At 37.2% G+C, this 26869-nt stretch overlaps 2 protein-coding genes and 1 long non-coding RNA gene across 3 annotated transcripts in view; 2 read left to right on the plus strand and 1 right to left on the minus strand.

The window, feature by feature from the left end:
* Positions 1 to 26742, minus strand: part of LOC126752367 (uncharacterized) — a 196534-nt gene extending 169792 nt beyond the window's left edge. Inside the window, exon 1 of the long non-coding RNA XR_007665989.1 lies at positions 26658 to 26742. This is a non-coding gene — a long non-coding RNA (uncharacterized LOC126752367). The remainder of the gene's footprint in view (positions 1 to 26657) is intronic.
* Positions 7075 to 16908, plus strand: LOC126752366 (uncharacterized). The gene is given in 14 exon segments (XM_050463110.1): positions 7075 to 7089; positions 7178 to 7358; positions 7441 to 7746; positions 10120 to 10221; positions 10539 to 11542; positions 11545 to 11814; positions 11816 to 11956; positions 12058 to 12488; positions 12616 to 14633; positions 14853 to 14951; positions 15359 to 15442; positions 15622 to 15690; positions 16109 to 16619; positions 16809 to 16908. Coding segments are annotated over 14 exon segments (5235 nt in total). The 5' UTR covers positions 7075 to 7077; the 3' UTR covers positions 16816 to 16908.
* Positions 20052 to 25726, plus strand: LOC126752359 (NF-kappa-B inhibitor cactus-like). The gene is made up of 5 exons (XM_050463102.1): positions 20052 to 21360; positions 21474 to 21651; positions 21770 to 21950; positions 24941 to 25029; positions 25100 to 25726. Exons 1-5 carry the CDS (start codon positions 20642 to 20644, stop codon positions 25355 to 25357), a joined length of 1425 nt encoding a protein of 474 aa, XP_050319059.1. The 5' UTR covers positions 20052 to 20641; the 3' UTR covers positions 25358 to 25726.
* Positions 26743 to 26869: the final 127 nt, after the last annotated feature.

Consider the following 26869-nt stretch of genomic DNA (forward strand, 5'->3'; position numbering starts at 1 on the left):
AAATTGCACTTGGGGGAAAAAGCAATATCAGTGGGGCTTACAATTGCGCACTGTGTGGGCACAAAGTCTAGCGTCACTTTGCGAATGGTTTGTACGCTATTCATTTGCTAAAATCTCATTTCAATACAGTTTAGAACGTACACGCATGAAACGCCGTTAAAGCGAGAAATTGTGTGGGCTAAGGTTGTCTGGTTGAACTGTAGAATCCAACGCTAAAATTTTACTTTAAAATTGCAAATTTGCCTTACAGAAAATACGTACTTCAAAAAATGAGAAGAGTAAGAAAATCGAATGAATTTTCACCTTAATCGAAACTCGAAATATTTTACCATATATGTATATCCTCGTTTACATGAATTCGGCATTTATTGGAATAAAACCGTTAGATAGTAAAATGTATTTTGTTGCTTACCTCTAGCTTGAATTGAAAAAGCTCTTCCACTCTCCCAAACGAATATTATCGTTTGCGTTTATTGGAGCTTTGCCCACAAAGCCCCTTGCAATTCAAAATGTAACGGACCGTTGTCATTATTTTTCAATAATTTTTAAAATTTGTCCATAATTTTTGTGTAAAAATTTAGTTGCATGCAAAGCTATATACATACATATGTATGTAAGTGTGTTTGGAAATTTAATGACAATTTTCCTTAAGTGCGCCCACTGGCACTCTTTTGGGTTGGGTACGAGTTCAATTAAGAGAATCGTTCAGGTGTAAGCATATGCTGTGCGTTTGTGCGATTGTTTGACTTGTTGAATTTCGTTAAATTGCACATAAAGATATACACAAAAGCTCTTTTAATTGAATTAAATTGACGATCGACGCGGTCAGGTCGAAATAATGCGTTTTAAAAACTGATGAATATGAGAGATCCACAATGTGAGTCTTGTGCTTATACCTAAACGTACGGCTGCAAATGGAAATGCGATTTTTATTTAAAAGTGTTCCCAAAAATATTATATAATACTTTTTAAAAGTAACGGCCGAAAGTAGGGAGAAAAGTTTGAAGTTTTCTAAAACAATTGTATACTTGTCTCTCGACTCGTCGGATACTATATTTTCAAGCATTTAATACATGTATACACGCACACCTAAGATTCCAATTTTTTCATGCAAAAGCTTTTGAAACCGAATATATCTTGCCGAAAACTAAATTTCAAGTATAATGCTTTCTAGCAAATTCCGTTATATCAAAGCTTGCGATATAAATTCTTTGTATACGTACTTATATACATAAGTGTAATACATATATATTTCTTTAAATAAATTGTGTTCTCATATGCTGAAATTTTTTTTAAATTTGTTATATCGAATATTTTAATCAATATTAGTTTTTTCTACCGACTAGCACTTGTTCAGACAAATTAAAGAACACTCACACTCACTCATGCATTGAGCAAATAACTTCACAATTTAGAATTGACACAACACCTTGACGATGCGGGAGCTTTTGTAAGCTCTCGAACACCAAACCCACCAATGCTAACTTCAAGCTTGCTCTAGCAAGTTAGACGAAAACTAGCAGCGCTAGCACTAAACGATTCAGTTGTAGCTCAACCGCCAATCCGACAAGTTTGCCGAAAATCGCAAAACCGCTCCATCGCACTTCTACTCAATAAGCAATCAATTAATCTTCCAAGCCCCGGCGAAAAGTAATAACACTTGTATATAAACAAGAACGCGTAAAAAACTAAAATCTACGATTATAAGCATAATTAACCCAAGTGATATACGAAATCGAAAATACTCATTTTATCCTACTCTGCTTCAACTATTAACTTGTATTTGTAAATAAACGGTGCAAGGAGTGTAATCGCGTTTTCCGAGTTAACAGATGAACTTAGCGATTTCCTGGAGCTAAGTTCCATAAATCGACTACGAGATAGAAAAGCAGCAAACGGCTTGAGGCGGTACTGTTAACCGAAGAACAGGCTTATCGCGGAGAGCAACCAAGGTAAAAAAATGCACCAAAAATCGAAATAGACGGAAAGTGGGCGGCTTTTTGACATTGCCACTGTGGGCTGCCAGTGTCTGTGGCATAGCGGCGCTGAGGGTGCATCGACGCATATACTCACACACACTTATGTAAATACACAAATGTTTGTGCACGTGTATGTAAGCTTGAGCTAGTTTCATGTGTGTTTTATTGTTGTTGCACTGCTGCTGTTTCAGTTCATTGACTGATTGCCACGAACTGAAATGGGATAGGTGACACTGTTGTTGTTATTATTTTTTAATTCAAATTGTTTTCCAAAACGTTTTGGTTTACAAATTGATCCATACACATATTTGTAAGTGTATATGTGTGTGCAATTGTGGCAAAGCAGTTCGAAGCGCCCGCACTGTTTATCATGAAGCTATTCGTGAATGCTGCGGAAATGACCAAATAAGTAGATCTCTCATTATAATTCTGATTTTTTTGCGAAATTATTAACGTTGAGCCGATCTGATCTATGAATAATGACAATAAACAATTAATTCGCTGTTGACATTTAAGGCAGCATCGTTTCCATACACATTGATTTAATACATTATTTGTTTGTGTGTGTATGTGTATGTAGCTTCTGGATTATTATCTCAAACCTTTGCCGACAAAGCAAAAGCGTTAAAATCAGACTACATATTTCCACTAAGATTTTCTAACCATGTTTTGCATAAGCGATTTTGAATATTTTATTTTTATATATGTATGTATGTATATTATATAAATTTCTATTATGTGTGAGTAGTTCGTTGCATGTATATGTATGTATGTATATGGATTAATTACTAGTAAAAGTTGATATTTCATTAATAATGCTGTGTGTGAATTAGAAACGTTGATAAACAACCTTAAATACATATGTAGATAGGTGAGTAGGACAGGTTATACCCTCCAAGCGATTATAAACATTTCCAAGTCAACTCTTAGAAACACACATAGTAAAGAGATTGTGCGTATAAATGAATATTTGCGTACAATCATTGAAAACAAAACAAATGTATGACATCAGCTCAAAAAACCGGTCTTTAGATTTCACAGCTAATCTCATTTACCATTTCCCGCTTATGAACTCACTACATCATGCAAAAAAGCCAATCTTTCCAACGAACCGGACTAGATGGTTGAGGTGCCGAATTGAAACTCTTTAATTGAGACAAGCGAATGGTGTTTATTTCCGAATAAGCACATACATATGTAGGTACAAATGTATATGAGGATATGTATGTATGATTGTAGAAAAGTGCAATTTCCGCACCACCAACGCAATCAGTGATCGGCTAACCATATTAACCAGCTTAGCTAAGTAAACTCATTTCGTAAAACGACCAAACGACCGCAAAGCCACTTCGCAAACGTCTGCGAATTTACATTTACTCACTTTGGTATATTCTTGCGCCTGCATTCTCGATCAGTGGGATCTGATCTGTTTTTGGCAAGCTACCAAATGCTGGGCCAATATGTCAACGACACTTTTCAGCATTTTCTTCCGTGGAAACGAAGCGAAACGTAGCGAGCTAAGAAATGTTTGTGAAAGTTTCCAACGAAAATCTATACCAACTTAATCAAAAAACAGTTACTTGTGTTATATACTAGTACATATATACTAAATAGTACTAGTATTAGCGGCCAATTTACGTTCGCAGCATGTTTCTTTAAAATTGACGTCATTTGTTTTATATGAACCCATTACTATTTATGTATACATGTGAATATAAGCTCTTTGGCGATTTATTTTGTGTTTTATTGTGCTATTGCTCTTTGGCTCTTTGGCTCTCGCTGTATTATTTGTATAAAAACTCCAGTCTTTTGACTTCGATTTAAATATGTGTATTACCTCATCTCGCCTCGCGGAGAAAAAATCAAATTAAAATCCCATTATAAAAATATGAAATCATGCTGGCAATATTGAGACTGATTTATTACCGAGCGTACACTCACACGCACAATCAGCTATTTACCTCAGCTTTGCGGTCACTCCACCTAAGCTGATTTCATAAAACTGAAGAAGTATAACTTTTATTTATATCTTTTTAGTGAGAATTTTCTTTATTTACTATATTCTAACGATTTGTAAATGGTTACATTATATGCACCTGATAAGTTCCCGAAGGAGTGCTCCATGCAAATGTTTGATTTTATGAACCCGACCTCCGCTCTAAGGCTTTAAAAACTCTTGAAGATTTAGTTAGTCATCTAACGTGTGTCAATGAATATAAGTAATTAGATATTTCTATATTTAGTTTTTATACGCCTGCATAATTATCCAATTTGCAAAAGAACTTTAGTCGAAAACTTTCTTCGGCTTTTTTATTCTTATCCTACGCATTTTACTCATTTTGTCTGGCATATTTAATTAATTGTTTGACTTCATTGAATCTAAAACATAGTACACCTATGTATGTCTGTACGTATTTATTTTAGCTCAATTCCATATATAGACAATAATATACAACCGTAGACATGTCTATATATTTATTTGTATGTGCATGTGAGCTTTTGAAAACCAGATATCTAACGTAACGCAATCTCTGATGACACAAAAATATGTCTCAAACAGTCATTCAGTTGTGTGGGCGGCAATGATGTATAGTTTTTCAATGCGAGCTCACCGTGATCGTGCTTTTCATCAACATACATACATATTTATTCACATACACATACTTATGTAAAACAATTGGCATTTGTGTCGATATTCTGTCAAAATGTTACTACCGATCTCAGAATAATGGTTTTTTCTTTTCTTTACCAAATTTACCAAAGGTATTATGATAACATATCCACCCGATTGGGCCACTCGGCGTATGAGCAACATTTTTGTTTATCACTTCATAACTTTTATGAATGTGCATGAAGACTTATAACATCTGGAACATAGTAGTTTTCAGGCTGTCTTCTAGTCGATTTATAAATAAACAGTAATCGACTAATGGTTGCTAAAAAGCTTATACACTTTGCTTTGTGTATATTTGTTTCGGGCTCTCACATTAACATATATAGTGACCCCTTAATATTTATATGTTTTTATGACGTTGCAGTAAGAGCTGTTAAGCAGGCCGATGCACATACATGCATACATACATATAAAGTGTAAGCAAAGGTAATTTGCGCAATGCGTTACTTCCGTCTCCATTATGGTTGTAATTACTATTTTTTCGATCAATTACGAATTATTGCATGAGAAATTAACACGAAGGTTTCATAGGTTTTGTTGCTGCCCTTGAAACGCTAGATTTACTAGTGAACAAGAGGAATTATCATAGATCAATTGGGTATGTAGAGGATTTTCGTTTCATAACAAACCTACCTCAATCACTAAGCCACACCACATCGGCCAAACACGTAGTCACTAACAACCGAACACCGAAACACACAAAAGAAGTATTATTAAGTGAAATCAAAATGAGGACAACCAATCAAAAATACTTTTACTATACATATACTATATATGCTAGCTGACATACGTACATATGTACATATATGGATAATTATATAGTCATATATACTTTTGTACATACATATGCATGTACATCGGTACACATCCATTGCAGCCGAAAATTTTGGATATAGATGGTTTGTTTTGTTCCGCTTCGCTACGCCATTAAAATAATGGTTGTCCTAGAAAATTTGACGTTCTTCATGACATTCCTTCGCATGTGTGCATACATAAATGTGTGTGAGCGTGTGTGGCTTTGTGTTTAGAAGCAATCGATGCATAGTAACTAAAAACCAGCTGACTGTGTTGTTTTTATTTATCTATACATATATATATTCCCGTATTTAGTATTTGTTTATACATACATATACATAGTATATGTGTAATATATACCACCAAGACCATTAACGGAGTTTCTAACTTTTTATGAGACAAAGTAATCATTGCTTACAAAGTGAATGGAAATCATTCATACATAAGTCAAGTCCTGATACATTCATGTGTTAACAGGCAAAACCTTATGAGTCGTAAACCAACTGCTGCCAACCACGTACTAATTTACATATGGATATCACACTTCACGTGAACATAAAAAAGGTTATACCAATCTAGAAAAAAGATGTTTATCGATTCGATTTATTTTCTACAGACTTCCACTTGGTTTGCCCGGAAAGTAATAGGACTGATTTTCTTCCGCCGAGATTGTACTTCGGAGCGTGCGCGCACTGACTGGATTTGATAGAAGGCGTACCTAGCTAAAGAACAAGCGGCTGATCAGTTATCTCCGAGCACCTGGAGACAGGACAAACATTTTCGCACGACGTGTTTCTGTGAGTGGAGCAAGCCGAAAATGCAGCGTTGGTTAGAGCAGAGGTACGTGATTAAATTCGGAGTCAAACTCGGTAAATCTGCGATAGAGACGTTTGATATGATCAAGCAGGCTTACCCAGATGTTGCTTTAGCAAGAATTGGTGGGTTTCGTTTTTGACATAAATGGCATCGTCTACCATTTATTTGTTCCTCCTGAACAAACCGTCAACGCCAAGTTCTACGTGGAAGTCCTCAAGAGCTTCAAACGAAGCGTCAATCGGGTCCGGCAAGACATCGCAGCCGATTGGAAGTTGCACCACGACAACGCCCCAGCTCACACCGCTTTTCTTGCGAACAGCTACCGAACCGAACCGAACAGCATCCCAACGCTTCCCTAGCCGCCCTACAGCCCAGATGTGGCGTCCCCAGACTTTTTTGTTTTCTTGCCCGAAAAGGCCGATGAAAGGCAAGCATTTTGAGACGCCGGAGGGGATCCACGACTTCAATGCTTTGAAATCGCGCTGGCAGCGCTGCATCTACGCAGAAGGAGCCTATTTTGAAAGTTTTTAAAGAATTGTAAATATTGGTTTAATATATTTTTTAAATTGACTCTATTCTATTACTTTCCGGACAAACCCTGTATTCCTGATTATGAATGAAACAAATTGCTTGAGAACCTGTCGTGATAAACATAATAAACAAAGATAAACAAAGTCACCTTTTGTCTGTTTGAGTCTTATTTCTACACATTTCAATTATTTTGTATAACAACAAAAAGCAAGCAGAAACACACATAACTGCACATAGTTCTCTGCAAATATTGCATAAATAATAGATCTCAATACGGGCAATATGGTCACTGTGGTAATTTTCTATTTTGCACGCCTGTATCAAATGGAAATTTTCATTCATACATACATCTGTAGATAAATTTGTATATTTCTCCCCACAGAGGAAAGCAGCAAAAACGACAAAGCTACGAGGACCCTGTGAACCAGTAAATAAGAAACGACTGTTGACCATGGGCACCGATATCGAACAAAGACCTTGGACACCGACTGTACGCCGCGGTAAAATAGCCGCGGAGACTTCTAGTCCGGGACCAGCATGTGTGCAACTACCAACTTTAGTCGGTATGAATGATTGTGAAGCACGAAAACAAAAACAATAAAAAATGGTGAAATGTATAATGTTCCGTTTTTATATTCGCGCTAGGCAAGAAAGTACCTGACTCGAAGAAACCAGGTGCGCCAGCGTTTACTTTTGGACAGAAACATCGCAGCAACTTCGATTCAATTGGACCGGGGCCAGCGCAATACGATGTCACCGGCTTGGGTATGAAAGGAAAAGCCACTCCTCCGGCAGCGAGCTTACGCAGTCGTCCCAAGGAGAAAACACTCTTTAGGACACCAGCACCCGGCGAGTATGATGTGGATCGAGCTGCAAAGGCCGTCATTGACGCTACGCCCAAGTATTCTTTCGGACAAAAGCCTCCAAATGAGAAGCCAAACCTAACGCCTGGTAAGTTTGTTGGTACTTCAAAACACAAAGCATTTGCATTAGGTATTCATCAAATAACACTCAAATCATGTTCTCGATGGATGGATGGATGAGTTTACTGCACATTTGCTGGTCTATTTTCTAATACACAGCCAATCATTCAGTATTAAAACTCATCAAATGCATGTGCCCCATTCTCATAACTTTACAATATTTCAGTTCTGTGTCTTTGAGTTTTGCATTCAAACAAACCCACAAATTGGAATTTCAGATGACGTCCAATGGTGGTTTAGCAACGTATTAATAAGTTGTGCTTGTGTTAAATAGCATGTAAAAGCTCGGTTCGTACATCTGAGCTTACTTAACTATGTACCAAATGTTAGCGATAAGAAATCAAAATTCCTAATCAAATCAGAGGTAAATTGTTCGTCCTTTTTAATAACTTTGTAGTGTAGTGAGTTGTTGTTTTATCTTGCGAGTATTGAACAAAAAGCTTCATGCAAATCTTCAAATACTACCTTAATCTTTGCCACTTTTATTTAAACTACGTTATTATTTATTTTAGTTAGTTAGTTATTTTACGATTTTTGACATTCTATACATACTTTTAAGTAAAAAAATAGTTGCACGGAATATCGGTGAGCTCCATTTTTTACATTATACATAGAAATATGTAGAAAATAGATGTACAACACTTTGAAAAGTATAATTTAGGGCATTACACGATTTCAAATACACATTTATTTTTGCAAGTCTCTAAAATAGAGGTATTGTAGTTCCGTTGGCAAGCATTTCCTTAGTATATGGTACCTTATGCAGTTGGAAGTGAGTAATTGAGACAGTTGAAACTTTTTAAGAATATGCTGAGGGAGTCCAAAAAACAAATCAAAGAACCTTTTGGATTGAAAAATTGGTTAATTTTCTTACATTTTTTTAGAATATATGTGGTCTCAATTATTAAAACCATCTCGGGATTTAAAACTTTTCTAAAGAGCTCTGACTTACAACAAAAAACAATAAGAGTGTCAATTGTTCCAAACGAGGCAGTACGAGTGAAATATATTAGACCGTATGGCGAATTGTTTATGGACTTTAGGAGAAGATATTTTTAGAAAAAACTCATTACAGTATTAACACAAATTTCATATTTTATCAAAAATAGAATTTACCACTATGAGCAAAAATTAGCAAGACTTTGTTTTTAATTTTAATTATGAATAATACTATTTGAGAGTATTCCTTTGTTGAGAGTTTGGCCAGCCTCGATAATCGAAGAAAACTGACAACATTTTGATTCTTGATTTTTCACCTGCTTTGTCGTGGTTTTTTTGGCTTCGGCTCACCTTTGCCACGATATTGGGTCGATTGATCGTTTGTTTCTGGGTCGTAAGTATAGATCTAAGACTCATTGCCTGTGATAATACGCTTCATGATATCTTGGAAGTCGGAAGGCATTGTTTCATAGACGTTAACGCGGTGCTGATTTTCGAAAAAAAGGAGTAATTTCGGAACCAATTGTGCTTTCAGTTTTCTTAGACCCAAAAAACCTTTCAAAATGGCTTTCACTGATCCTTCCGAAAATCCGACGATGCCAGTAAGATCTCTAACCGATGACCGTTGATTCTCAAGCATCAATTTCTTTATTTTATTGACGTGTTGATCATCAGTTAATATTGGCCGTCCTCGCCGTGGTTCATTGTCAACGCGTTCTCGACCATCTTTGAATAATTTATACCAATCAAAAACACTTGCTCGCTACAAACAATTATCAGCGAAGGTCTTTTCCAACATCCTGAACTTTTCGGTACTAGAAATTTGATTCCGCACACACAATTAACTTCTTTGTTGAATAATTTCAGTCATCGTAAAAATCGCCGAATGCAGACAGACAAGCGTATACCAAACACTAATGATTTTTTTGATGTGACATTCGGCACAGATGTCATTGACAGTCATACTAACCTAGAAAATACTTTGACGAATGGGTTTTCGCACGGAATATAAATAAAAAAAATAAAAATAATTAAGTCTTACTATTTTTTGCCCACAGTAGTATAAGTGACAAGTTAGTGATTCCGGTCTTAGCCGGTATTTACGAGCATACTTCTATGTGATTCCTCTTTCCTAGGTATTTAGTCTTTCCTTTTCTTACATATACATAGGCAAATGTATGTATGTATGAACGAGTATGCTTAGTAGTATGTGCATGCAGTTAGTTGAATATTTGTATGCTTTTGACATCTCTCTCCAAGTAAATTTCTTTAACTAATAATCCCAATGAAAGGAAATGTGCATTCGCCTGTGCTCAAGACCTGTTTTAATTCCACATTTTTATTTCTCTTCCAATAACGGCAAATAACCAAAATTTTTTAATGAAATGCTGGTTATAAACAGCGCCAAATAGCTATCGCCCTGAGGTTTCATTTATTAAAAAGAAAGCACCGAGCTACACTTTTGGTAGAAGAACAAAGCTCAGCTTCGAACAGGCGACTCCAGGTAATGCGTTATATAGTACATACTAGTACACACAGTTAGTACACAAAAACAAAAAACTGATTATTAGATAATTCTCAACTTTTAGTAAATTTAGATACTTATTGTATACTATATATGTACAAATGTATGCTCTTGTAAATGATGAGAAAGTAGTCACGGCTTTGCCATTTGATCATGTATCAATTAACATTAATATCTGAGCTTATACTAAAATATCATTTGACTGTGCTTAATTGAAATCAATACGTATGTATGTCCGAACCGTTTCATGCCGCATAACTCAGAAAATGAATCTGTCATTATTTTTATTCAAATAGCACCCGGTGACTACCAAACGGAAAAAATCCGTTTAGATCACAGTCCTGCATTTTCTATCGCGGGTAGACATGATATTAACATATCCAACGACTCGCCTGCACCAGGAACATATTGTCCCGAAAATGCTCGCCTAGGCAATACGCCGGCTTATACCATCAGCGGAAGAACTGCAAAGATATCAATTAGCGAAACTCCTGGTCCGGGAAATTATTGTCCTGAAAAGGTCCGTCTCGATCATACCCCAGCATATACAATGGCAGGGAAATATGACTCTAAAATCAATAATGCCACACCCGCGCCAGGAGATTATTGTCCTGAGAAGGTCAGACTCGATCACACACCTGCGTATTCCATGGGCGGTCGTCACAACTTACAGAAGCCCAGCGACACACCTGCACCAGGCGCTTATTGTCCTGAGAAAGTTCGTCTTGACAACACCCCATCATACACAATGGCTGGAAAACATGATCCCAAACAGAATAACGATACACCCGCGCCAGGAGATTATTGTCCTGAGAAGGTCAGACTCGATCACACACCTGCGTATTCAATGGGTGGTCGTCACAACTTACAAAAGCCCAGCGACACACCGGCACCAGGCGCTTATTGTCCTGAGAAAGTTCGTCTGGACAACACCCCATCATACACAATGGCTGGAAAACATGATCCTAAACTGAATAACGACACACCCGCGCCTGGAGATTACTGTCCTGAGAAGGTCAGACTCGATCACACACCTGCGTATTCAATGGGTGGTCGTCACAACTTACAAAAGCCCAGCGACACACCGGCACCAGGCGCTTATTGTCCTGAGAAAGTTCGTCTTGACAACACCCCATCATACACAATGGCTGGAAAACATGATCCTAAACTGAATAACGACACACCCGCGCCTGGAGATTATTGTCCTGAGAAGGTCAGACTCGATCACACACCTGCGTATTCAATGGGTGGTCGTCACAACTTACAGAAGCCCAGCGACACACCGGCACCAGGCGCTTATTCCATTGTCCTGAGAAAGTTCGTCTTGACAACACCCCATCATACACAATGGCTGGAAAACATGATCCTAAACTGAATAACGACACACCCGCGCCTGGAGATTATTGTCCTGAGAAGGTCAGACTCGATCACACACCTGCGTATTCAATGGGTGGTCGTCACAACTTACAGAAGCCCAGCGACACACCGGCACCAGGCGCTTATTGTCCTGAGAAAGTACGTCTTGACAACACCCCATCATACACAATGGCTGGAAAACATGATCCCAAAGCAGAATAACGATACACCCGCGCCTGGAGATTATTGTCCTGAGAAGGTCAGACTCGATCACACACCTGCGTATTCCATGGGCGGTCGTCACAACTTACAGAAGCCCAGCGACACACCTGCACCAGGCGCTTATTGTCCTGAGAAAGTTCGTCTTGACAACTGACCCCATCATACACAATGGCTGGAAAACATGATCCTAAACTGAATAACGACACACCCGCGCCTGGAGATTATTGTCCTGAGAAGGTCAGACTCGATCACACACCTGCGTATTCAATGGGTGGTCGTCACAACTTACAAAAGCCCAGCGACACACCGGCACCAGGCGCTTATTGTCCTGAGAAAGTTCGTCTTGACAACACCCCATCATACACAATGGCTGGAAAACATGATCCTAAACTGAATAACGACACACCCGCGCCTGGAGATTATTGTCCTGAGAAGGTCAGACTCGATCACACACCTGCGTATTCAATGGGTGGTCGTCACAACTTACAAAAGCCCAGCGACACACCGGCACCAGGCGCTTATTGTCCTGAGAAAGTTCGTCTTGACAACACCCCATCATACACAATGGCTGGAAAACATGATCCCAAACAGAATAACGATACACCCGCGCCAGGAGATTATTGTCCTGAGAAGGTCAGACTCGATCACACACCTGCGTATTCAATGGGTGGTCGTCACAACTTACAGAAGCCCAGCGACACACCGGCACCAGGCGCTTATTGTCCTGAGAAAGTTCGTCTTGACAACACCCCATCATACACAATGGCTTGACAACACCCCATCATACACAATGGCTGGAAAACATGATCCTAAACTGAATAACGACACACCCGCGCCTGGAGATTATTGTCCTGAAAAGGTCAGACTCGATCACACACCTGCGTATTCAATGGGTGGTCGTCACAACTTACAGAAGCCCAGCGACACACCGGCACCAGGCGCTTATTGTCCTGAGAAAGTACGTCTTGACAACACCCCATCATACACAATGGCTGGAAAACATGATCCCAAACAGAATAACGATACACCCGCGCCAGGAGATTATTGTCCTGAGAAGGTCAGACTCGATCACACACCTGCGTATTCCATGGGCGGTCGTCACAACTTACAGAAGCCCAGCGACACACCTGCACCAGGCGCTTATTGTCCTGAGAAAGTTCGTCTTGACAACACCCCATCATACACAATGGCTGGAAAACATGATCCTAAACTGAATAACGACACACCCGCGCCTGGAGATTATTGTCCTGAGAAGGTCAGACTCGATCACACACCTGCGTATTCAATGGGTGGTCGTCACAACTTACAAAAGCCCAGCGACACACCGGCACCAGGCGCTTATTGTCCTGAGAAAGTTCGTCTTGACAACACCCCATCATACACAATGGCTGGAAAACATGATCCTAAACTGAATAACGACACACCCGCGCCTGGAGATTATTGTCCTGAGAAGGTCAGACTCGATCACACACCTGCGTATTCAATGGGTGGTCGTCACAACTTACAAAAGCCCAGCGACACACCGGCACCAGGCGCTTATTGTCCTGAGAAAGTACGTCTTGACAACACCCCATCATACACAATGGCTGGAAAACATGATCCCAAACAGAATAACGATACACCCGCGCCAGGAGATTATTGTCCTGAGAAGGTCAGACTCGATCACACACCTGCGTATTCCATGAGCGGTCGTCACAACTTACAGAAGCCCAGCGACACACCGGCACCAGGCGCTTATTGTCCTGAGAAAGTTCGTCTTGACAACACCCCATCATACACAATGGCTGGAAAACATGATCCTAAACTGAATAACAACACACCCGCGCCTGGAGATTATTGTCCTGAGAAGGTCAGACTCGATCACACACCTGCGTATTCAATGGGTGGTCGTCACAACTTACAGAAGCCCAGCGACACACCGGCACCAGGCGCTTATTGTCCTGAGAAAGTTCGTCTTGACAACACCCCATCATACACAATGGCTGGAAAACATGATCCTAAACTGAATAACGACACACCCGCGCCTGGAGATTACTGTCCTGAGAAGGTCAGACTCGATCACACACCTGCGTATTCAATGGGTGGTCGTCACAACTTACAGAAGCCCAGCGACACACCGGCACCAGGCGCTTATTGTCCTGAGAAAGTTCGTCTGGACAACACCCCATCATACACAATGGCTGGAAAACATGATCTCAAACTGAATAACGACACACCCGCGCCTGGAGATTATTGTCCTGAGAAGGTCAGACTCGATCACACACCTGCGTATTCCATGGGTGGTCGTCACAACTTACAAAAGCCCAGCGACACACCGGCACCAGGCGCTTATTGTCCTGAGAAAGTTCGTCTTGACAACACCCCATCATACACAATGGCTGGAAAACATGATCTCAAACTGAATAACGACACACCCGCGCCTGGGGATTATGCACCAGAAGCAGTGAAGCTTAGCCACTCACCTGCATTTAGTATTGTCGGCCGGAGAAATGTCCAGCAAATTAGTGATACACCAGCTCCGGGTGAATATTATTCTGAAAAGGTCCGACTAGATCATACTCCAGCATTTACCATATGCGGCCGAAAATACCTTAAACACGCAGAAAACACACCATCTCCATGCGATTACAAACCCGAAGAATGCAAACTTGGCCAGTCCCCAGCTTATTCCTTTGGCATAAAAACAAATCTTCACATCAGAAATGAATCGCCGGCACCAGGGCAATATGAATTCGAGAAAATTAATATGGATCGAGGTCCCGCGTACACTTTTGGTTTAAAAGTAACTCACGAGCAAGTCAGTGAAACCCCAGGTAAGCCCTTAATATACAGACATATGTCTACATTTACGTGTATAGCATTGTATTGCACGCATAGAGCTTAAATCAAGGATCAATTGTACTATATGCAAAAAGTATTTATGACTTCACAACACGTAGCTTTATACTGTGCAACTTAGATAAATTACTGGTTATTTATTTGCTCTTATGCCTTAGCATGTGTACATAAGAAATAATATTACGTCTTCACAGCACCCACTGCTTATGAACCAGAAAAACACACTCTCGATCACGCACCTTCCTTTAGTTTTGGCTTAAAGCCCAAGAGCAAGTTGACCACCGAGGCACCAGGTACGTTTTTAACACATTTTTATATATTAATTTTAGTTTAGTTTAGTTTTACAATGAAAAGTTCCTTATCGGTAACTCGGTCGAGCCATCGGTTGTGGTTAGGCATAAGTAAAACATCAAGCTTGTCCGGGAAAGTACTAGTCCACAATTAGATAGAGCAATATTTTGGAAAGTTAATTGAGAAAGAGAGCATAATTCTATGATTCTGCCTCTTTTTCATTAACAAAAGTAAAACAACAGAAGAATTGAATAAAATATACTGTTATATAATCGTTTTTTAATTGAGAAATATTTTTTTGATGCTGGCTTACAAGATATGGAGCTTACAATTATTCACACCAATACAAATGTGTGGATGTGCAGTTTGTGTATGTGTGTATTTATTTTCGAATTTATTATTCTCCAAGCACCCGGCTATTATCACCCAGAAAACTGTAAATTAGACAATTCGCCAGCTTTCACATTCGGTCTCAAAGTTGCCCCCATGCCAGGTGAGTACAGCGGTAGAAATTCTCACTCCATATTTTGTATATATTTGGCTTTGTCGTGCTTTGTATCATATTTTTCTAATTGTTTCCGGTTATCCTTGCTTTCTATCTATATTGTATGTATGTATTCGTAAACTAAATTGATATTCTACATGCATGTCCGGTACGTGTCGCATATTCAGCTCTGCCAAAGGGTGCTTATGTAGAAGATCGGATTTTGCAAAGACGAGAACGGCGTTTAGCCAGTCCTGGTAAGTACACATTTATCCACTATGTACATACATATCTATAGTATATACACGAAGAGAGCGTTCCATAAGTGCTTGATTAAGGATTTAACAATAATGAAATGAAGATCTAGGCTTCACCTACTTATTATTTTAGTTCCATTGGACAATTAATTCCTACTTTATGGAAGTTTTCAAAGTTACGAAAATTAATTTTTTTATCACTTCGTTGGTTTTTTTTATCAATTCGGATACCATTGGGACCTCTCGCTTATGTACAGAGTTTTTTATGGCATTCAAAAACACTTTGGTCCGCACAAATGCAAGTCTTAGAAGCAACCTTTTCACATGCTCGCCATTTAATTTAACTTTACTTTTCAACACACACCTTAGTATACACGAGTGCTTATATACACACAAATTTCACATATTCTCACTGTAGTACGCACCAATCAAAACCAGAATCTGCTGAACGGCGAGTTGGTAAACTCCACCGACAATTCATCTAATCATGTTGAGCGCACATCCAATACAATTACCAGCACAACAATAAGAACAATTGGTGAGAAAGAAGTGCTCGAAAACGGGTATAAAACGGACAGAGCCTCTCGGCCGCAGCACACAGGCGCCAGCAGCACCAGAACAACAGTTACACAGCACATCGCCAGGGGCGCACTAAGCAACGGCACTGACCTTAAAGCGAACGCTAAAGCTAAAGCCACCACAACCACTAGCACTGTAACATACACGGTTGCCGACGGTGGATTAGATAACGGTAGAGAAATTCACACCGCCCATGCCAGAGCTGATGCCAGCACGGCCAAATCAGGCGGCTCTATCACCAAGACGGTGGTACAGTCGGACGGCTCAGCTGTTACAACGACCACAACCTCAAAAACTTCGTCCATCAAATATGTTGTTGAGGCTAACGCCACACATGAAAAGAGCATAAGGTAACAGGGTAACGATATATATGTACAAGTATATTGTTAATGTTTATAATCTCACAAAAGTTGCTAAACTAGTGCGCCTACTTACCCATCCATCCATTTCGCCAAACGTATGTGTACAATTAACTCATCATCTCAAATCGATTACAAACACTTTAAAATGTTATTGAACCAATGTTATTCTCCCAACAGCTCCTAATGTCTATAAAATACCCACCGTCTTGGGTATCAGTAAGGAAGGCCCGATACGTTCAGCACCGGCCTTCACAATGGCCGGTAGACAAAAGCCGCGCTTAATTCCAGCATTGTTGCTGCCCGGTCCCGGTGCCTACGATGCTGAATACTCGGTTATGAAATATAAGCCACCTATGTACACAATGCGTGGCAAATTCAAATACCCGAGTGATGAGCACAATAAACCAGGACCGGGCGCACACTGTCCCGAGAAGGTAAATAATTATCATACAATTTACACATGTCTTTATGCTTGTAACGGCGCACATGCATATTTATCTAATAATTTTAATTGTTCTTAAATCGATAATAGTATCAGTTGTACAAAACAAGTCCAGCACCGTCATTTTCAATACATCATAGCCCATTTTTGGGTCAAAGAAAATCTTATATTATACCACATCTCACTCGTGCATGCCTAGTTCCCGCGGTGTGAAAATATTCAAGATTTCTATTTAGCCATGGGACTATTGAGATCTATTATTTTTCAATGCGAACGATTTCATACTCATTTTACTTTAATTGACCAGTCAGAATATATAAAAATTTTAAGCAAGTCACATTTTACTTCTGCAAGTATATTAAAACAGATTTATCTCTTATTGCATCTAATAATAGACATACTTATGTACATATGTACGTATATAATTGTGGGTACATCTGTACATTTCAGGTTAATCTCTCACATGTTCCGGCCTACAGCTTCGGCATAAAACACTCGCCCTACATCGGACAACTACATGAAAAATGTGATTACGGTTTCTCTGGAATATGTTGAAGGCGCTCCCTCATTGCTGATTATCAAAACTCCAAGACGGTTTAGTTAAGTTATATCTTGAATGTATTAATACTACACATACATAAATACACATTTAAACTAACAAGAGACCTTCATGTGTTGATCTATGAATGATCTGACTAATTTTTACTAAACTGGAATTGTGCAAACATTGTAAATCGTTAATAAAATTTGGAAAACATAATAATATGGATAAATTCGATTAAGCACAGACATAGTTTTCCTCTTTTCGATACTTTTCTGTAGCAAGATTGGCATTTTTCTTACAAATGACCCTCACCTTCTCTCCATCGAGATGATTTGTTGCAGCTACTTATATATTATAGTAAAGTAGTTTGATATTGGTGATTCCGACAAATGATTCTTGTGGAGAAAAGTGTGCAAAATTTCAGATCGACTGAAGGACTAGTTCGCGTATAAACAGACAGATAAACGTACATCCGTGCTAAATCGACTGGGCTCATCATGCTGATCACTTAGACATATATTTTATAGCGCCTCTGTCCTTTTAGATATGACAAACATCGTGGCCAACTTAATATACCCTGCCGATGGTTGGAAAATATAGATTGATCACGTTGCGATAGACGGACGGACGTACTAGACGTACGTTCTATCCGAGGTGGCAACATCGGCTCGGATCACTACTTTATTTCAGGCAATGTACCACACTAAGTGCAGCGAAAGCTGGACGTCGAAAACCGGCAATTGTAACAGACAGCCAAGCATTACCGTACTCGGCTCTCAATCCTGTTTAACCATGCTACTCTCATTGCAAGGACGTATACGAACAGTGGGTCTCCATTTCCCTAGGCGGATGATTGATGATTATAATAGCATCTACTAGGTAATTCAAAGCGTTTAAACCACCTGCGGACAAACTCTGATCGCTAGAGGGTACCAAAGTGTAAAAAGGGCTCGCTTCAAAATAGTGATAATGGAAATATGTACAAGGTGCGTTCCAAAGTAAACAGGACTTTTTGAGTCTAGCAGCAGAGTGCACGAGTGGTTTCAAAGTTTTCAAAGGCATACTGGAGGCCATACCGGCCAACGAGCTAAAACACTCGTTCGACATGCTTTTGGACCGTGCAAAAAGCTGAATTGAAGCAGAAGGAGATCTTGAATAAAATAAATTGATTTTCCCGAAAAAACACATTTGTTCTGTTTTTTTTTTTAAGTCCTGTTTACTTTGGAACGCATCTTTTATATAAAATCATTCAAGGCGTTTAAACCCCGTTCCGAACGAATTTTTATGAATAAATAATTGTAGTTATTGCAGACTCTAGTATGAAAGTTTGCTTTATCAAAAGTCTTGATTTAAAGTCAATTTTGTGACCCTAACAGAGCCAAGCATTACTCTCCAGCGAATCGAACAAACTATACCAGATACGCAAATAAACGGGCAACATTTGTGGAACAGCCCTGCGCTAACATACATACATACATACTTATCTTTTGACACGTGCGCAATAGTGTTATAATTCTTCCTTAGTGGAGCAAAACGATACTGTAACCATTTATTTTGATTTTCTAATAAATAAATATAAAAGAACAAAAAGACATTTTTAATTTCATTTGTCATTTGAACCATTCACAATAGTTAGCTAAAGTATGCAAACAGCCACTTTAATGAGGTATTCACATACTCTTTTGCTTCAGTTTAACTTGATAATTTTTTTGCTTTCACTTGTAAATTTGTTGGTAAAAGGGAGCAGAGAAATGACCAATAGAAAATAGATAGAATTATATATCATATTTAGGGCCATTTTAAGAATATCTGGTTAACATTATTTTTAACCGCAGGTAGTTTGACTGGATGATGGCTCAAACTGATCGACGGTCGCCGTACCTACGTTTGATTATTGTGAATGTGTGGGGAAAAGAGTTCACAAAACTTGGATTGTGAACACATGAGTCAGATATCGAGAAAACCATTTTTCACATGTTTCCGATAAAGGTTTGGTTTAGCGTTTAACCAGATAATGTATATCTATAATAAGGAATATTAATATAATACAAAAAGATTTTCTGTTTGAGTGTTGGCAACACTGACGTAAATCATGAATTCGCCTTGGTACTATTGCTGTCTCAATTTTAAACGGACGATAGGTGAGTGTGATATGTTTAAGCATAGTTGCCATCTTAAGTCTTTTTGCAAATTGAAACCCCAAAAAAGCCCAGTCTCCTTTACAGTGATTTTAACTCATAGATAGTGAGTAACATACAATTTGCACAATATATGTATATATATTTTTTCCTTGTGCATTTAGCACAAGCTCTTTTAAAGAAACTTTACTTAATTAAAAGAATGTACGTGCATTTTTGTCATAAAACATCTTTTTTGGTGCTTTTCTGAAAGTTAAAAGGTGGCAACTATATGTTGATTTGAGGTATTTCTGAACAACTCGGAAAGATGTACAAAGGTAAAACCCGAGTGATATAATTAAAATTTCAAGTGGCTAAAGCACATTCATAAACAATTTTGCTGACGAAGAAGACGTGTTTGCAATTTAATAATCATTCAAAAATAATTGAAATATTAAGTGCATTCCGTGCGTTCCGTGCATTTCGAATAGTTTCCATCGGCTGTACAAACATTTATTATACGCAGTAAAAATATACCTGTAAATCAAGAATGATAGATCATTCTCGTCTGCAAATGTGATAAGTGAGTGTAGTTGTGAAGTTTATGTGCTTAAGAAGAACTTATAACGGAATTTTGTTTCGACACATCACTCAAACAATTTTATATAAATGTGAAAGAACTTACAACAGGACTTATATCGGAACAAAGCTTTTCGGCTAATCTCACATACAGTTTTTTTTTATAAGTACGATAACAAGTAACAAGTTTTTTCTTTGATGTGTAAAGTAATGAACCCAATTTAAAATATACATAATCGTATAAGATTATAAACAAGAACAATTTTTTAAAATAAATAAATTTATGTGAAATCATTTAATACGGGAAATACCTATTTAGCACTGCAAAATGTCGAAGTCAAACCCAGCAGTGAAGTGTATAACGAGTGATAACGAAAATACAAATATTACGGATGGAAGTGGTACAAGTGGTTCATCCATTTTAGCAGCTAACGCAGATAATAAACACATTCCAGAAAAAAAGGAATTTTCCAAAAACATTGATATTGAAGATCAATCCCAAGGGATAGATTCGGGATTTTTGTCTGGTCCTCAAAGCTCTTTTCAAGAAGAGCAGGAGGAAGCAAAATATAGCTCCGATGGAAACGATGCAAACGACTTCAATAAATCAAAATCAAATATTATTACAACAGAACATCACGTTAAAAACATTACTGGAATTTCCCAACCCCACGATAAAATTCAAGAGAATATATTTGTTGTTGATTCGGGTTGCATAGAAGAAGAATACGAAGAGTTCAACGATTCAGGTACCAAATCCGACCGCCACTTAACTACCAAACAAACACTGCACAGGAAACCACTGTCTGCAACCGCTGCAACTAAAAATTCGAATTTAAGTGAAGAAATGAGACTCAAACATGATGTAGATAGTCATATATCGGAAAGATTTTGCAACCTAAGTTTAGAAAGTGGAACTGCAAATAATTTAAATGCTGCTGATAGAATTCCAACCATTCAATCAACAGCAATATCAAATAAATCGTTGGGATTGTCCAAACAGTCTGTAGTGGAACAAATTTTTCAACAAAATGATGATGGAGACACGTAAGAAATTTTTTGGATATTTAAAAAAATTTTAACTAGAATTCTATATGATTCGAAATGTTTAGTAAAACTAGTAATTAATTTTGGTCAATGTATTATTATTTTCTTTGCAGTTACCTTCATTTGGCATGCATATCGGGGCAAGAAAATTTAGTAGCTGCCCTTATCCCATTGGCTATGGAACAAAGCCTTCTGAACATAAAAAATGATTATGAACAAACCCCACTGCACTTGGCATCGCTTTACAGCCATAAAACCATAATGCGTATGCTATTACTTGCTGGCGCCGAGGTATGTAAAAACCAACTAATATAATGCATAAATAAATTATGATAATCAAATAACTGTTTAATAAAATATATATATTTTTATTGACTAAATAAGCAGACTTAATTCTTTATATTTATAGCCGAATATACGAGATTGTGATGGAAATACACCATTGCATATTGCTTGTGAAAATGGAGATGAACAAAGTCTTATTGCTTTAACAACACCATTTAGCGCCCCAGAGATCAATGCTGCATGTCAACTATTCGGATTCGCACAGAGTAAACTTGTCAACAATTTTGAAATCAGAAATTATGACGGTATGTAGAATCCTTAATCGTATAATTACAAACATATTTATCCTCAAATTCATTTAAATTTATGACTAAATAAAAGTCATCTGTATTTATTTTTTTATCTCACATTTTCCTTATGTTATTTATAAAACAGTTTTGTTGCCAAATGGACTATTCACTCAAACATGCCCGGCCTTTCGGCTAGCCAATGATACAGACGTTCAGAAATGGTTATTTTATTATTTATAGCCACCATGTCTGTAATTATAATATATAGATTCAAATGTACATACGTGTACGCAAATATCAGCATACATATGTATGTAAGTATATTCAAGGAAAACAAAACGTTATTGCGCAAATTAATGAAGAATATTGTATGCACGTAGATATATTAGGATATTTCTTATTGAGAAAAGATATATGTGTGTATATGATTTTATATCTCTCCTACATTAATTTAATGACAACAAATCGTAGGACTACAAAGACGACAAAGTTCAAAATATTATATGTATGTACATATACCAAGGAAGAAAAGAATATTGGGTGTTATATTTGAATTTAAGTATACACATGTGTACAAAATCGGTTATGAAAAAAAGCATTCATGGCTTTGGTTATGCAGGTATTTTGCCAAAGCATTGTAGTCATCGCCCATACGATCTTGCTAAGTATAATCTGTCGGGGTTTTCCCCAACAACAACTCAAACGACAACAATGCGATCAACACGAAAATCGGCACAAAACGTTTCTGCAAAAGCAGAGCAAAATGTATGCGCATGTATGTCTGTATGTACATACATACGTCTAGATGTGTTTGGAGTGTGCATGCACTTCTGCAAAATAACCGCAAATTCATACGTATACTACATTATATATTTGAAGTTTGAAATACGATAATGGATGTACGCGCTTGGGGAAATTACACGTGGACTTTACTGAAAATATATGCTTACATGCACACGATCAAGAATTCAGTTCAAAATTCTTCCGTAAATTTCCGTTTGCAAGACTTGTTCATTTGACACCAAAGAGTAAAAATTTCCTCTTACTCTGGATTTTCTCCGAATATTTATTATAATAATATCTGTTGTTTGCTGCTTCAATGTTTTGGTTGTATTGTATACACAGATGTTACTTTGAAAATGAAGTAATTTCAAGTTCGGTTTGGTTTATCCACATCATGATGTGTGAAGAAAAAACCCAATTTAAAAATATTTGATATATGCGTGGTTGCGATGCCACTGACTTGTGTTCGCATTTGGTTGGTTATCTATTCGCCATTCAGTCAGCTTGGTGCAAATGTGTTGTATTTGAATTGGGCTGGTATGAACGGGTTTTAACAAATTTAAACCAAGCGTACAAAACCTTAGTAAGGTTAACCGACAATTAGACAGCTTTTTACAAAAATTTGATTAAAAAGTTTCCTTTTTACTGCATTTCACTTTTTTTGATCATTCGTGTGTATTAAAGTAATTTACACTATATTCATACATAAGTACATACATATTTACATGTGTATGTATAAACGAGTGACATGCATGGAACATGTGAAATATTTAATGGGAGTAATGCGCATTGATCATTGGCCAAAAATTATTTACACAATTGCGTTTAAGCTTTTTTTAAGCGCACGCGCTAGTTTTTCAGCACGGCTTCGACTCGTCATCACTTCTACTATTTGGATAGCCATGACTGGGGTTTTCTGTTATTTCACTTGCTTTATACGCAAGTGTGTATGCCATTTAAAAGTTTTCTCCACAATCGTCACAGTCGCTGCATTGTTGAGTGACAAACCTTTTATTTATTTTCATTCGTAGTGAATAGCCGGTAAAACCATGTTTTATTTGCAATCGTTGAGCGAGCAAAAACTGCACCTCCTAATAAAAAGCATTCGACAAGTAGCTTTGTACTCTGGACATTCCACAATTGTGCCTTAAATTTTTTTTGTACAGTTGTTTTTTTTTTTTTTTTTATTTTATGAAAAACCCTAATTTGTACAGTTAATTAATAGAAGTAAACTGCAAAACGACCCACTCGCTCGCAGGCAGTAATTACGTCGGATATACATATGTAAATATCGCGTAACCACAATGGGGTTACATTGAACTTTTGATTGATTTGTCGGTCTTCATGAATATGCCAAGGGTGTGGATTTACGGACTATTCACATTGTCGATTATAATGCTAGACCTGGCATTTCCGAATGTATGTTTCACATTAACACCAATTACTGTTTTATGTTTTAGTATGAGAAATACTCATTATATTATAAGGAAGTTATTAGAATAAAAGTTATTCAGGCATAATTTTTAAAAATCTAACACCATATGTATGGCATAATCCACACATGTACATTGAACATGCTATGCATATATTTTTCCGGTTCCAGCGTTTTTGTTCCTATTGAAGGATCATTAGATTTTGCAGATTATCTACAGGAGATGAGAACTACAATGTAAAAATGTTCACCATTGCATTCTTTGCTAAGCTGTTATGGTATCGTCGTCATATGACGATGACTGTTGTCTTTATTGCCGATATTGCCTTGTGTTCCCTTTGGTTAATTTTAACGCTTTGACTAGCTTAACCGACATTCCTATATACAAAGGCACTGTTGATTTCTTGTGTACAACATTATGGGAATTTGCCGGGTTTTTCTAAACGCAATCATGTGGGTCGTCGAGCAAATATTTATATATGTATGTACTATGTACATTCGTTTAGCGTCATTGCTTACATAGTTGTCATTATTAGAGCAATCAGCAATGTAGTACTCGATTATGTACATATGTGTGAATGATTACTGTTGAAATACTTCAAATCAAAACATAATTATAAAAGTGGTAATATGTTTTATCAAAACATTTTTCATGTTCTTAGATTATTTATCATAGAAATAGCAATTTTCACACTTATACTTGATATATTTATAATACACATATCTATGTTTTAGACCGTGCATATTATTTTGTACAAACTGTTATTTATTTTCTTTGTCTCTCTTTTAGGCGAATATTGTGTTCATTTAGCTGCTGAAAGTGGTAATCTTCAAATACTAAGATCATTGGTGCAATCTGGAGCAAATATCAATGTCAGAGTAAGATTTTTATAATGCTTGTAATCTAATGAAATCATAAATTCTAATACATGTTTATTAATTTGTGCAGGAAGGAAAAGGTGGATACACACCACTACATATTTCTGTCGAAAGGAACAATGAGGAGCTATTAAACTTCTTACTAAATTATTGCAAGCCCAAACTGAACTTGGAAGCAACAACTTTTGGTCGACGAACTGCATATCAATTGGCATGTATTTGCAAGAGGTCACAAATGCAACTTATTTTAGAAAAGCATGGCGCAAAACAACTACCCCTGCCAGATGAAGATGAGAGCACTGAAGAGGAGAGCAGTGACGATGAATAAAAATAAATAACTGCCTTTTCTACTCCTTCAAAAGCTCTATGTTTTAATAGAGCAATTCAAATAAAATATACAGACACATACTTTCATACATACATTCATACATACATATGTACATTGATGTGATCATAAAAATATTATTAGTGCAAGAAAATTTGATTTTAATTCGTTCAATATATGTATGTTGTTATTTTCTAGTCGATTGAGTGGTAATTTGTTAATACAATGGGTAGTCCCTTTTGAATAAATGTGTTTGTGTCAAGTGGTTAATGCTCACAACTTCATTTTTTGATTTGTGTTCTATGCAACCACCGTCGTGAATTAAAATGTACATACGAAAAATAAAGACATGTACTGGAGCAATAACTGTAATACGACTCACATTGGTTATTTATAACACTAAATTTCTCTAATATTTTATATGGCGTATATTTACCGATTATATAATCTGACTGACAAATTAAATTGAACTAAGAAATACAGTACATTATTTACTGGTCGGGAGAGAATACTGGAAACATTTTTAATTTAGCAAACTAAATCTGAGATTTTGTGAATACATCTGCGGTATTATTTAATGATATGGGCGTACAAGTTATTACCTATTAGTAAAATAACTATGCAGAGCATTCGTGGTGTTATTTGTTTCTGCGATAAATGAAAGTTATATCTAGTAATATTTTTTTCAAGCTACCCCTTATGCCACCAGCTTCTGTAAAAATTTAGATTTAACTTGAGTGCCAATTGGTTTTAATAATATTTATAGATTGAATAGTTTAGGACCATACAACCCTCCCAACCCTAGTACAATTGAGCTCTGGATATTACGGGAGCTTATATGTATAATATACATACATATATCGGGACTTGAGACTTTTGGTCTAATATTGCCGATTCCGGTAAGCATTAACGTAGTATCTCTTTGCTTGAGTCATTCCTGTTATCGCACAAATATCAAGAATCTAACCATTACGGGGCGAAACTTCGCCAAGCGTCTATCTGACTCGAGTCACATCGTAAATCCCAATTATGTATGTATATGATATTTGAACTTTTCATCATTTGTATGGCTACAACTGCTTGGTATAACACTTGGCTTCAAACTTCGGTGTCTAATTTTGAAGACTAAAAGGATTAACTGACGTGGATTGGAATAGGGTAATGTCAGCAGCTGATCATAAGTTTGAATTCAAAAGTCCACGTACAAAATATTTCGCAGTAAATACGTTGCAGTAATTTATAACATATTTGTGCTTTGATTGTTTCCATAAATAGTTAAATGTTTATAGATTCATGTACTTACCGATCAAATTATGCCAATTAATTTCGACACTTCGATAACTTTCAATACAAATATGTAGATAAAAGTGTTCAAAAGAAACCTTATAGAATAACGAATAACAAAAATGAAAGCATTCCATTCACATATGTACAGTATACTAATCTTTTTAATACAATATAAATAATTTTATTTAAAATTAAGCAACCTTCAGATGTAAAAATTAGAACTGGCAA

Source organism: Bactrocera neohumeralis, chromosome 3, assembly GCF_024586455.1.
Source record: "Bactrocera neohumeralis isolate Rockhampton chromosome 3, APGP_CSIRO_Bneo_wtdbg2-racon-allhic-juicebox.fasta_v2, whole genome shotgun sequence".
Lineage (NCBI taxonomy): Eukaryota > Metazoa > Arthropoda > Insecta > Diptera > Tephritidae > Bactrocera > Bactrocera neohumeralis.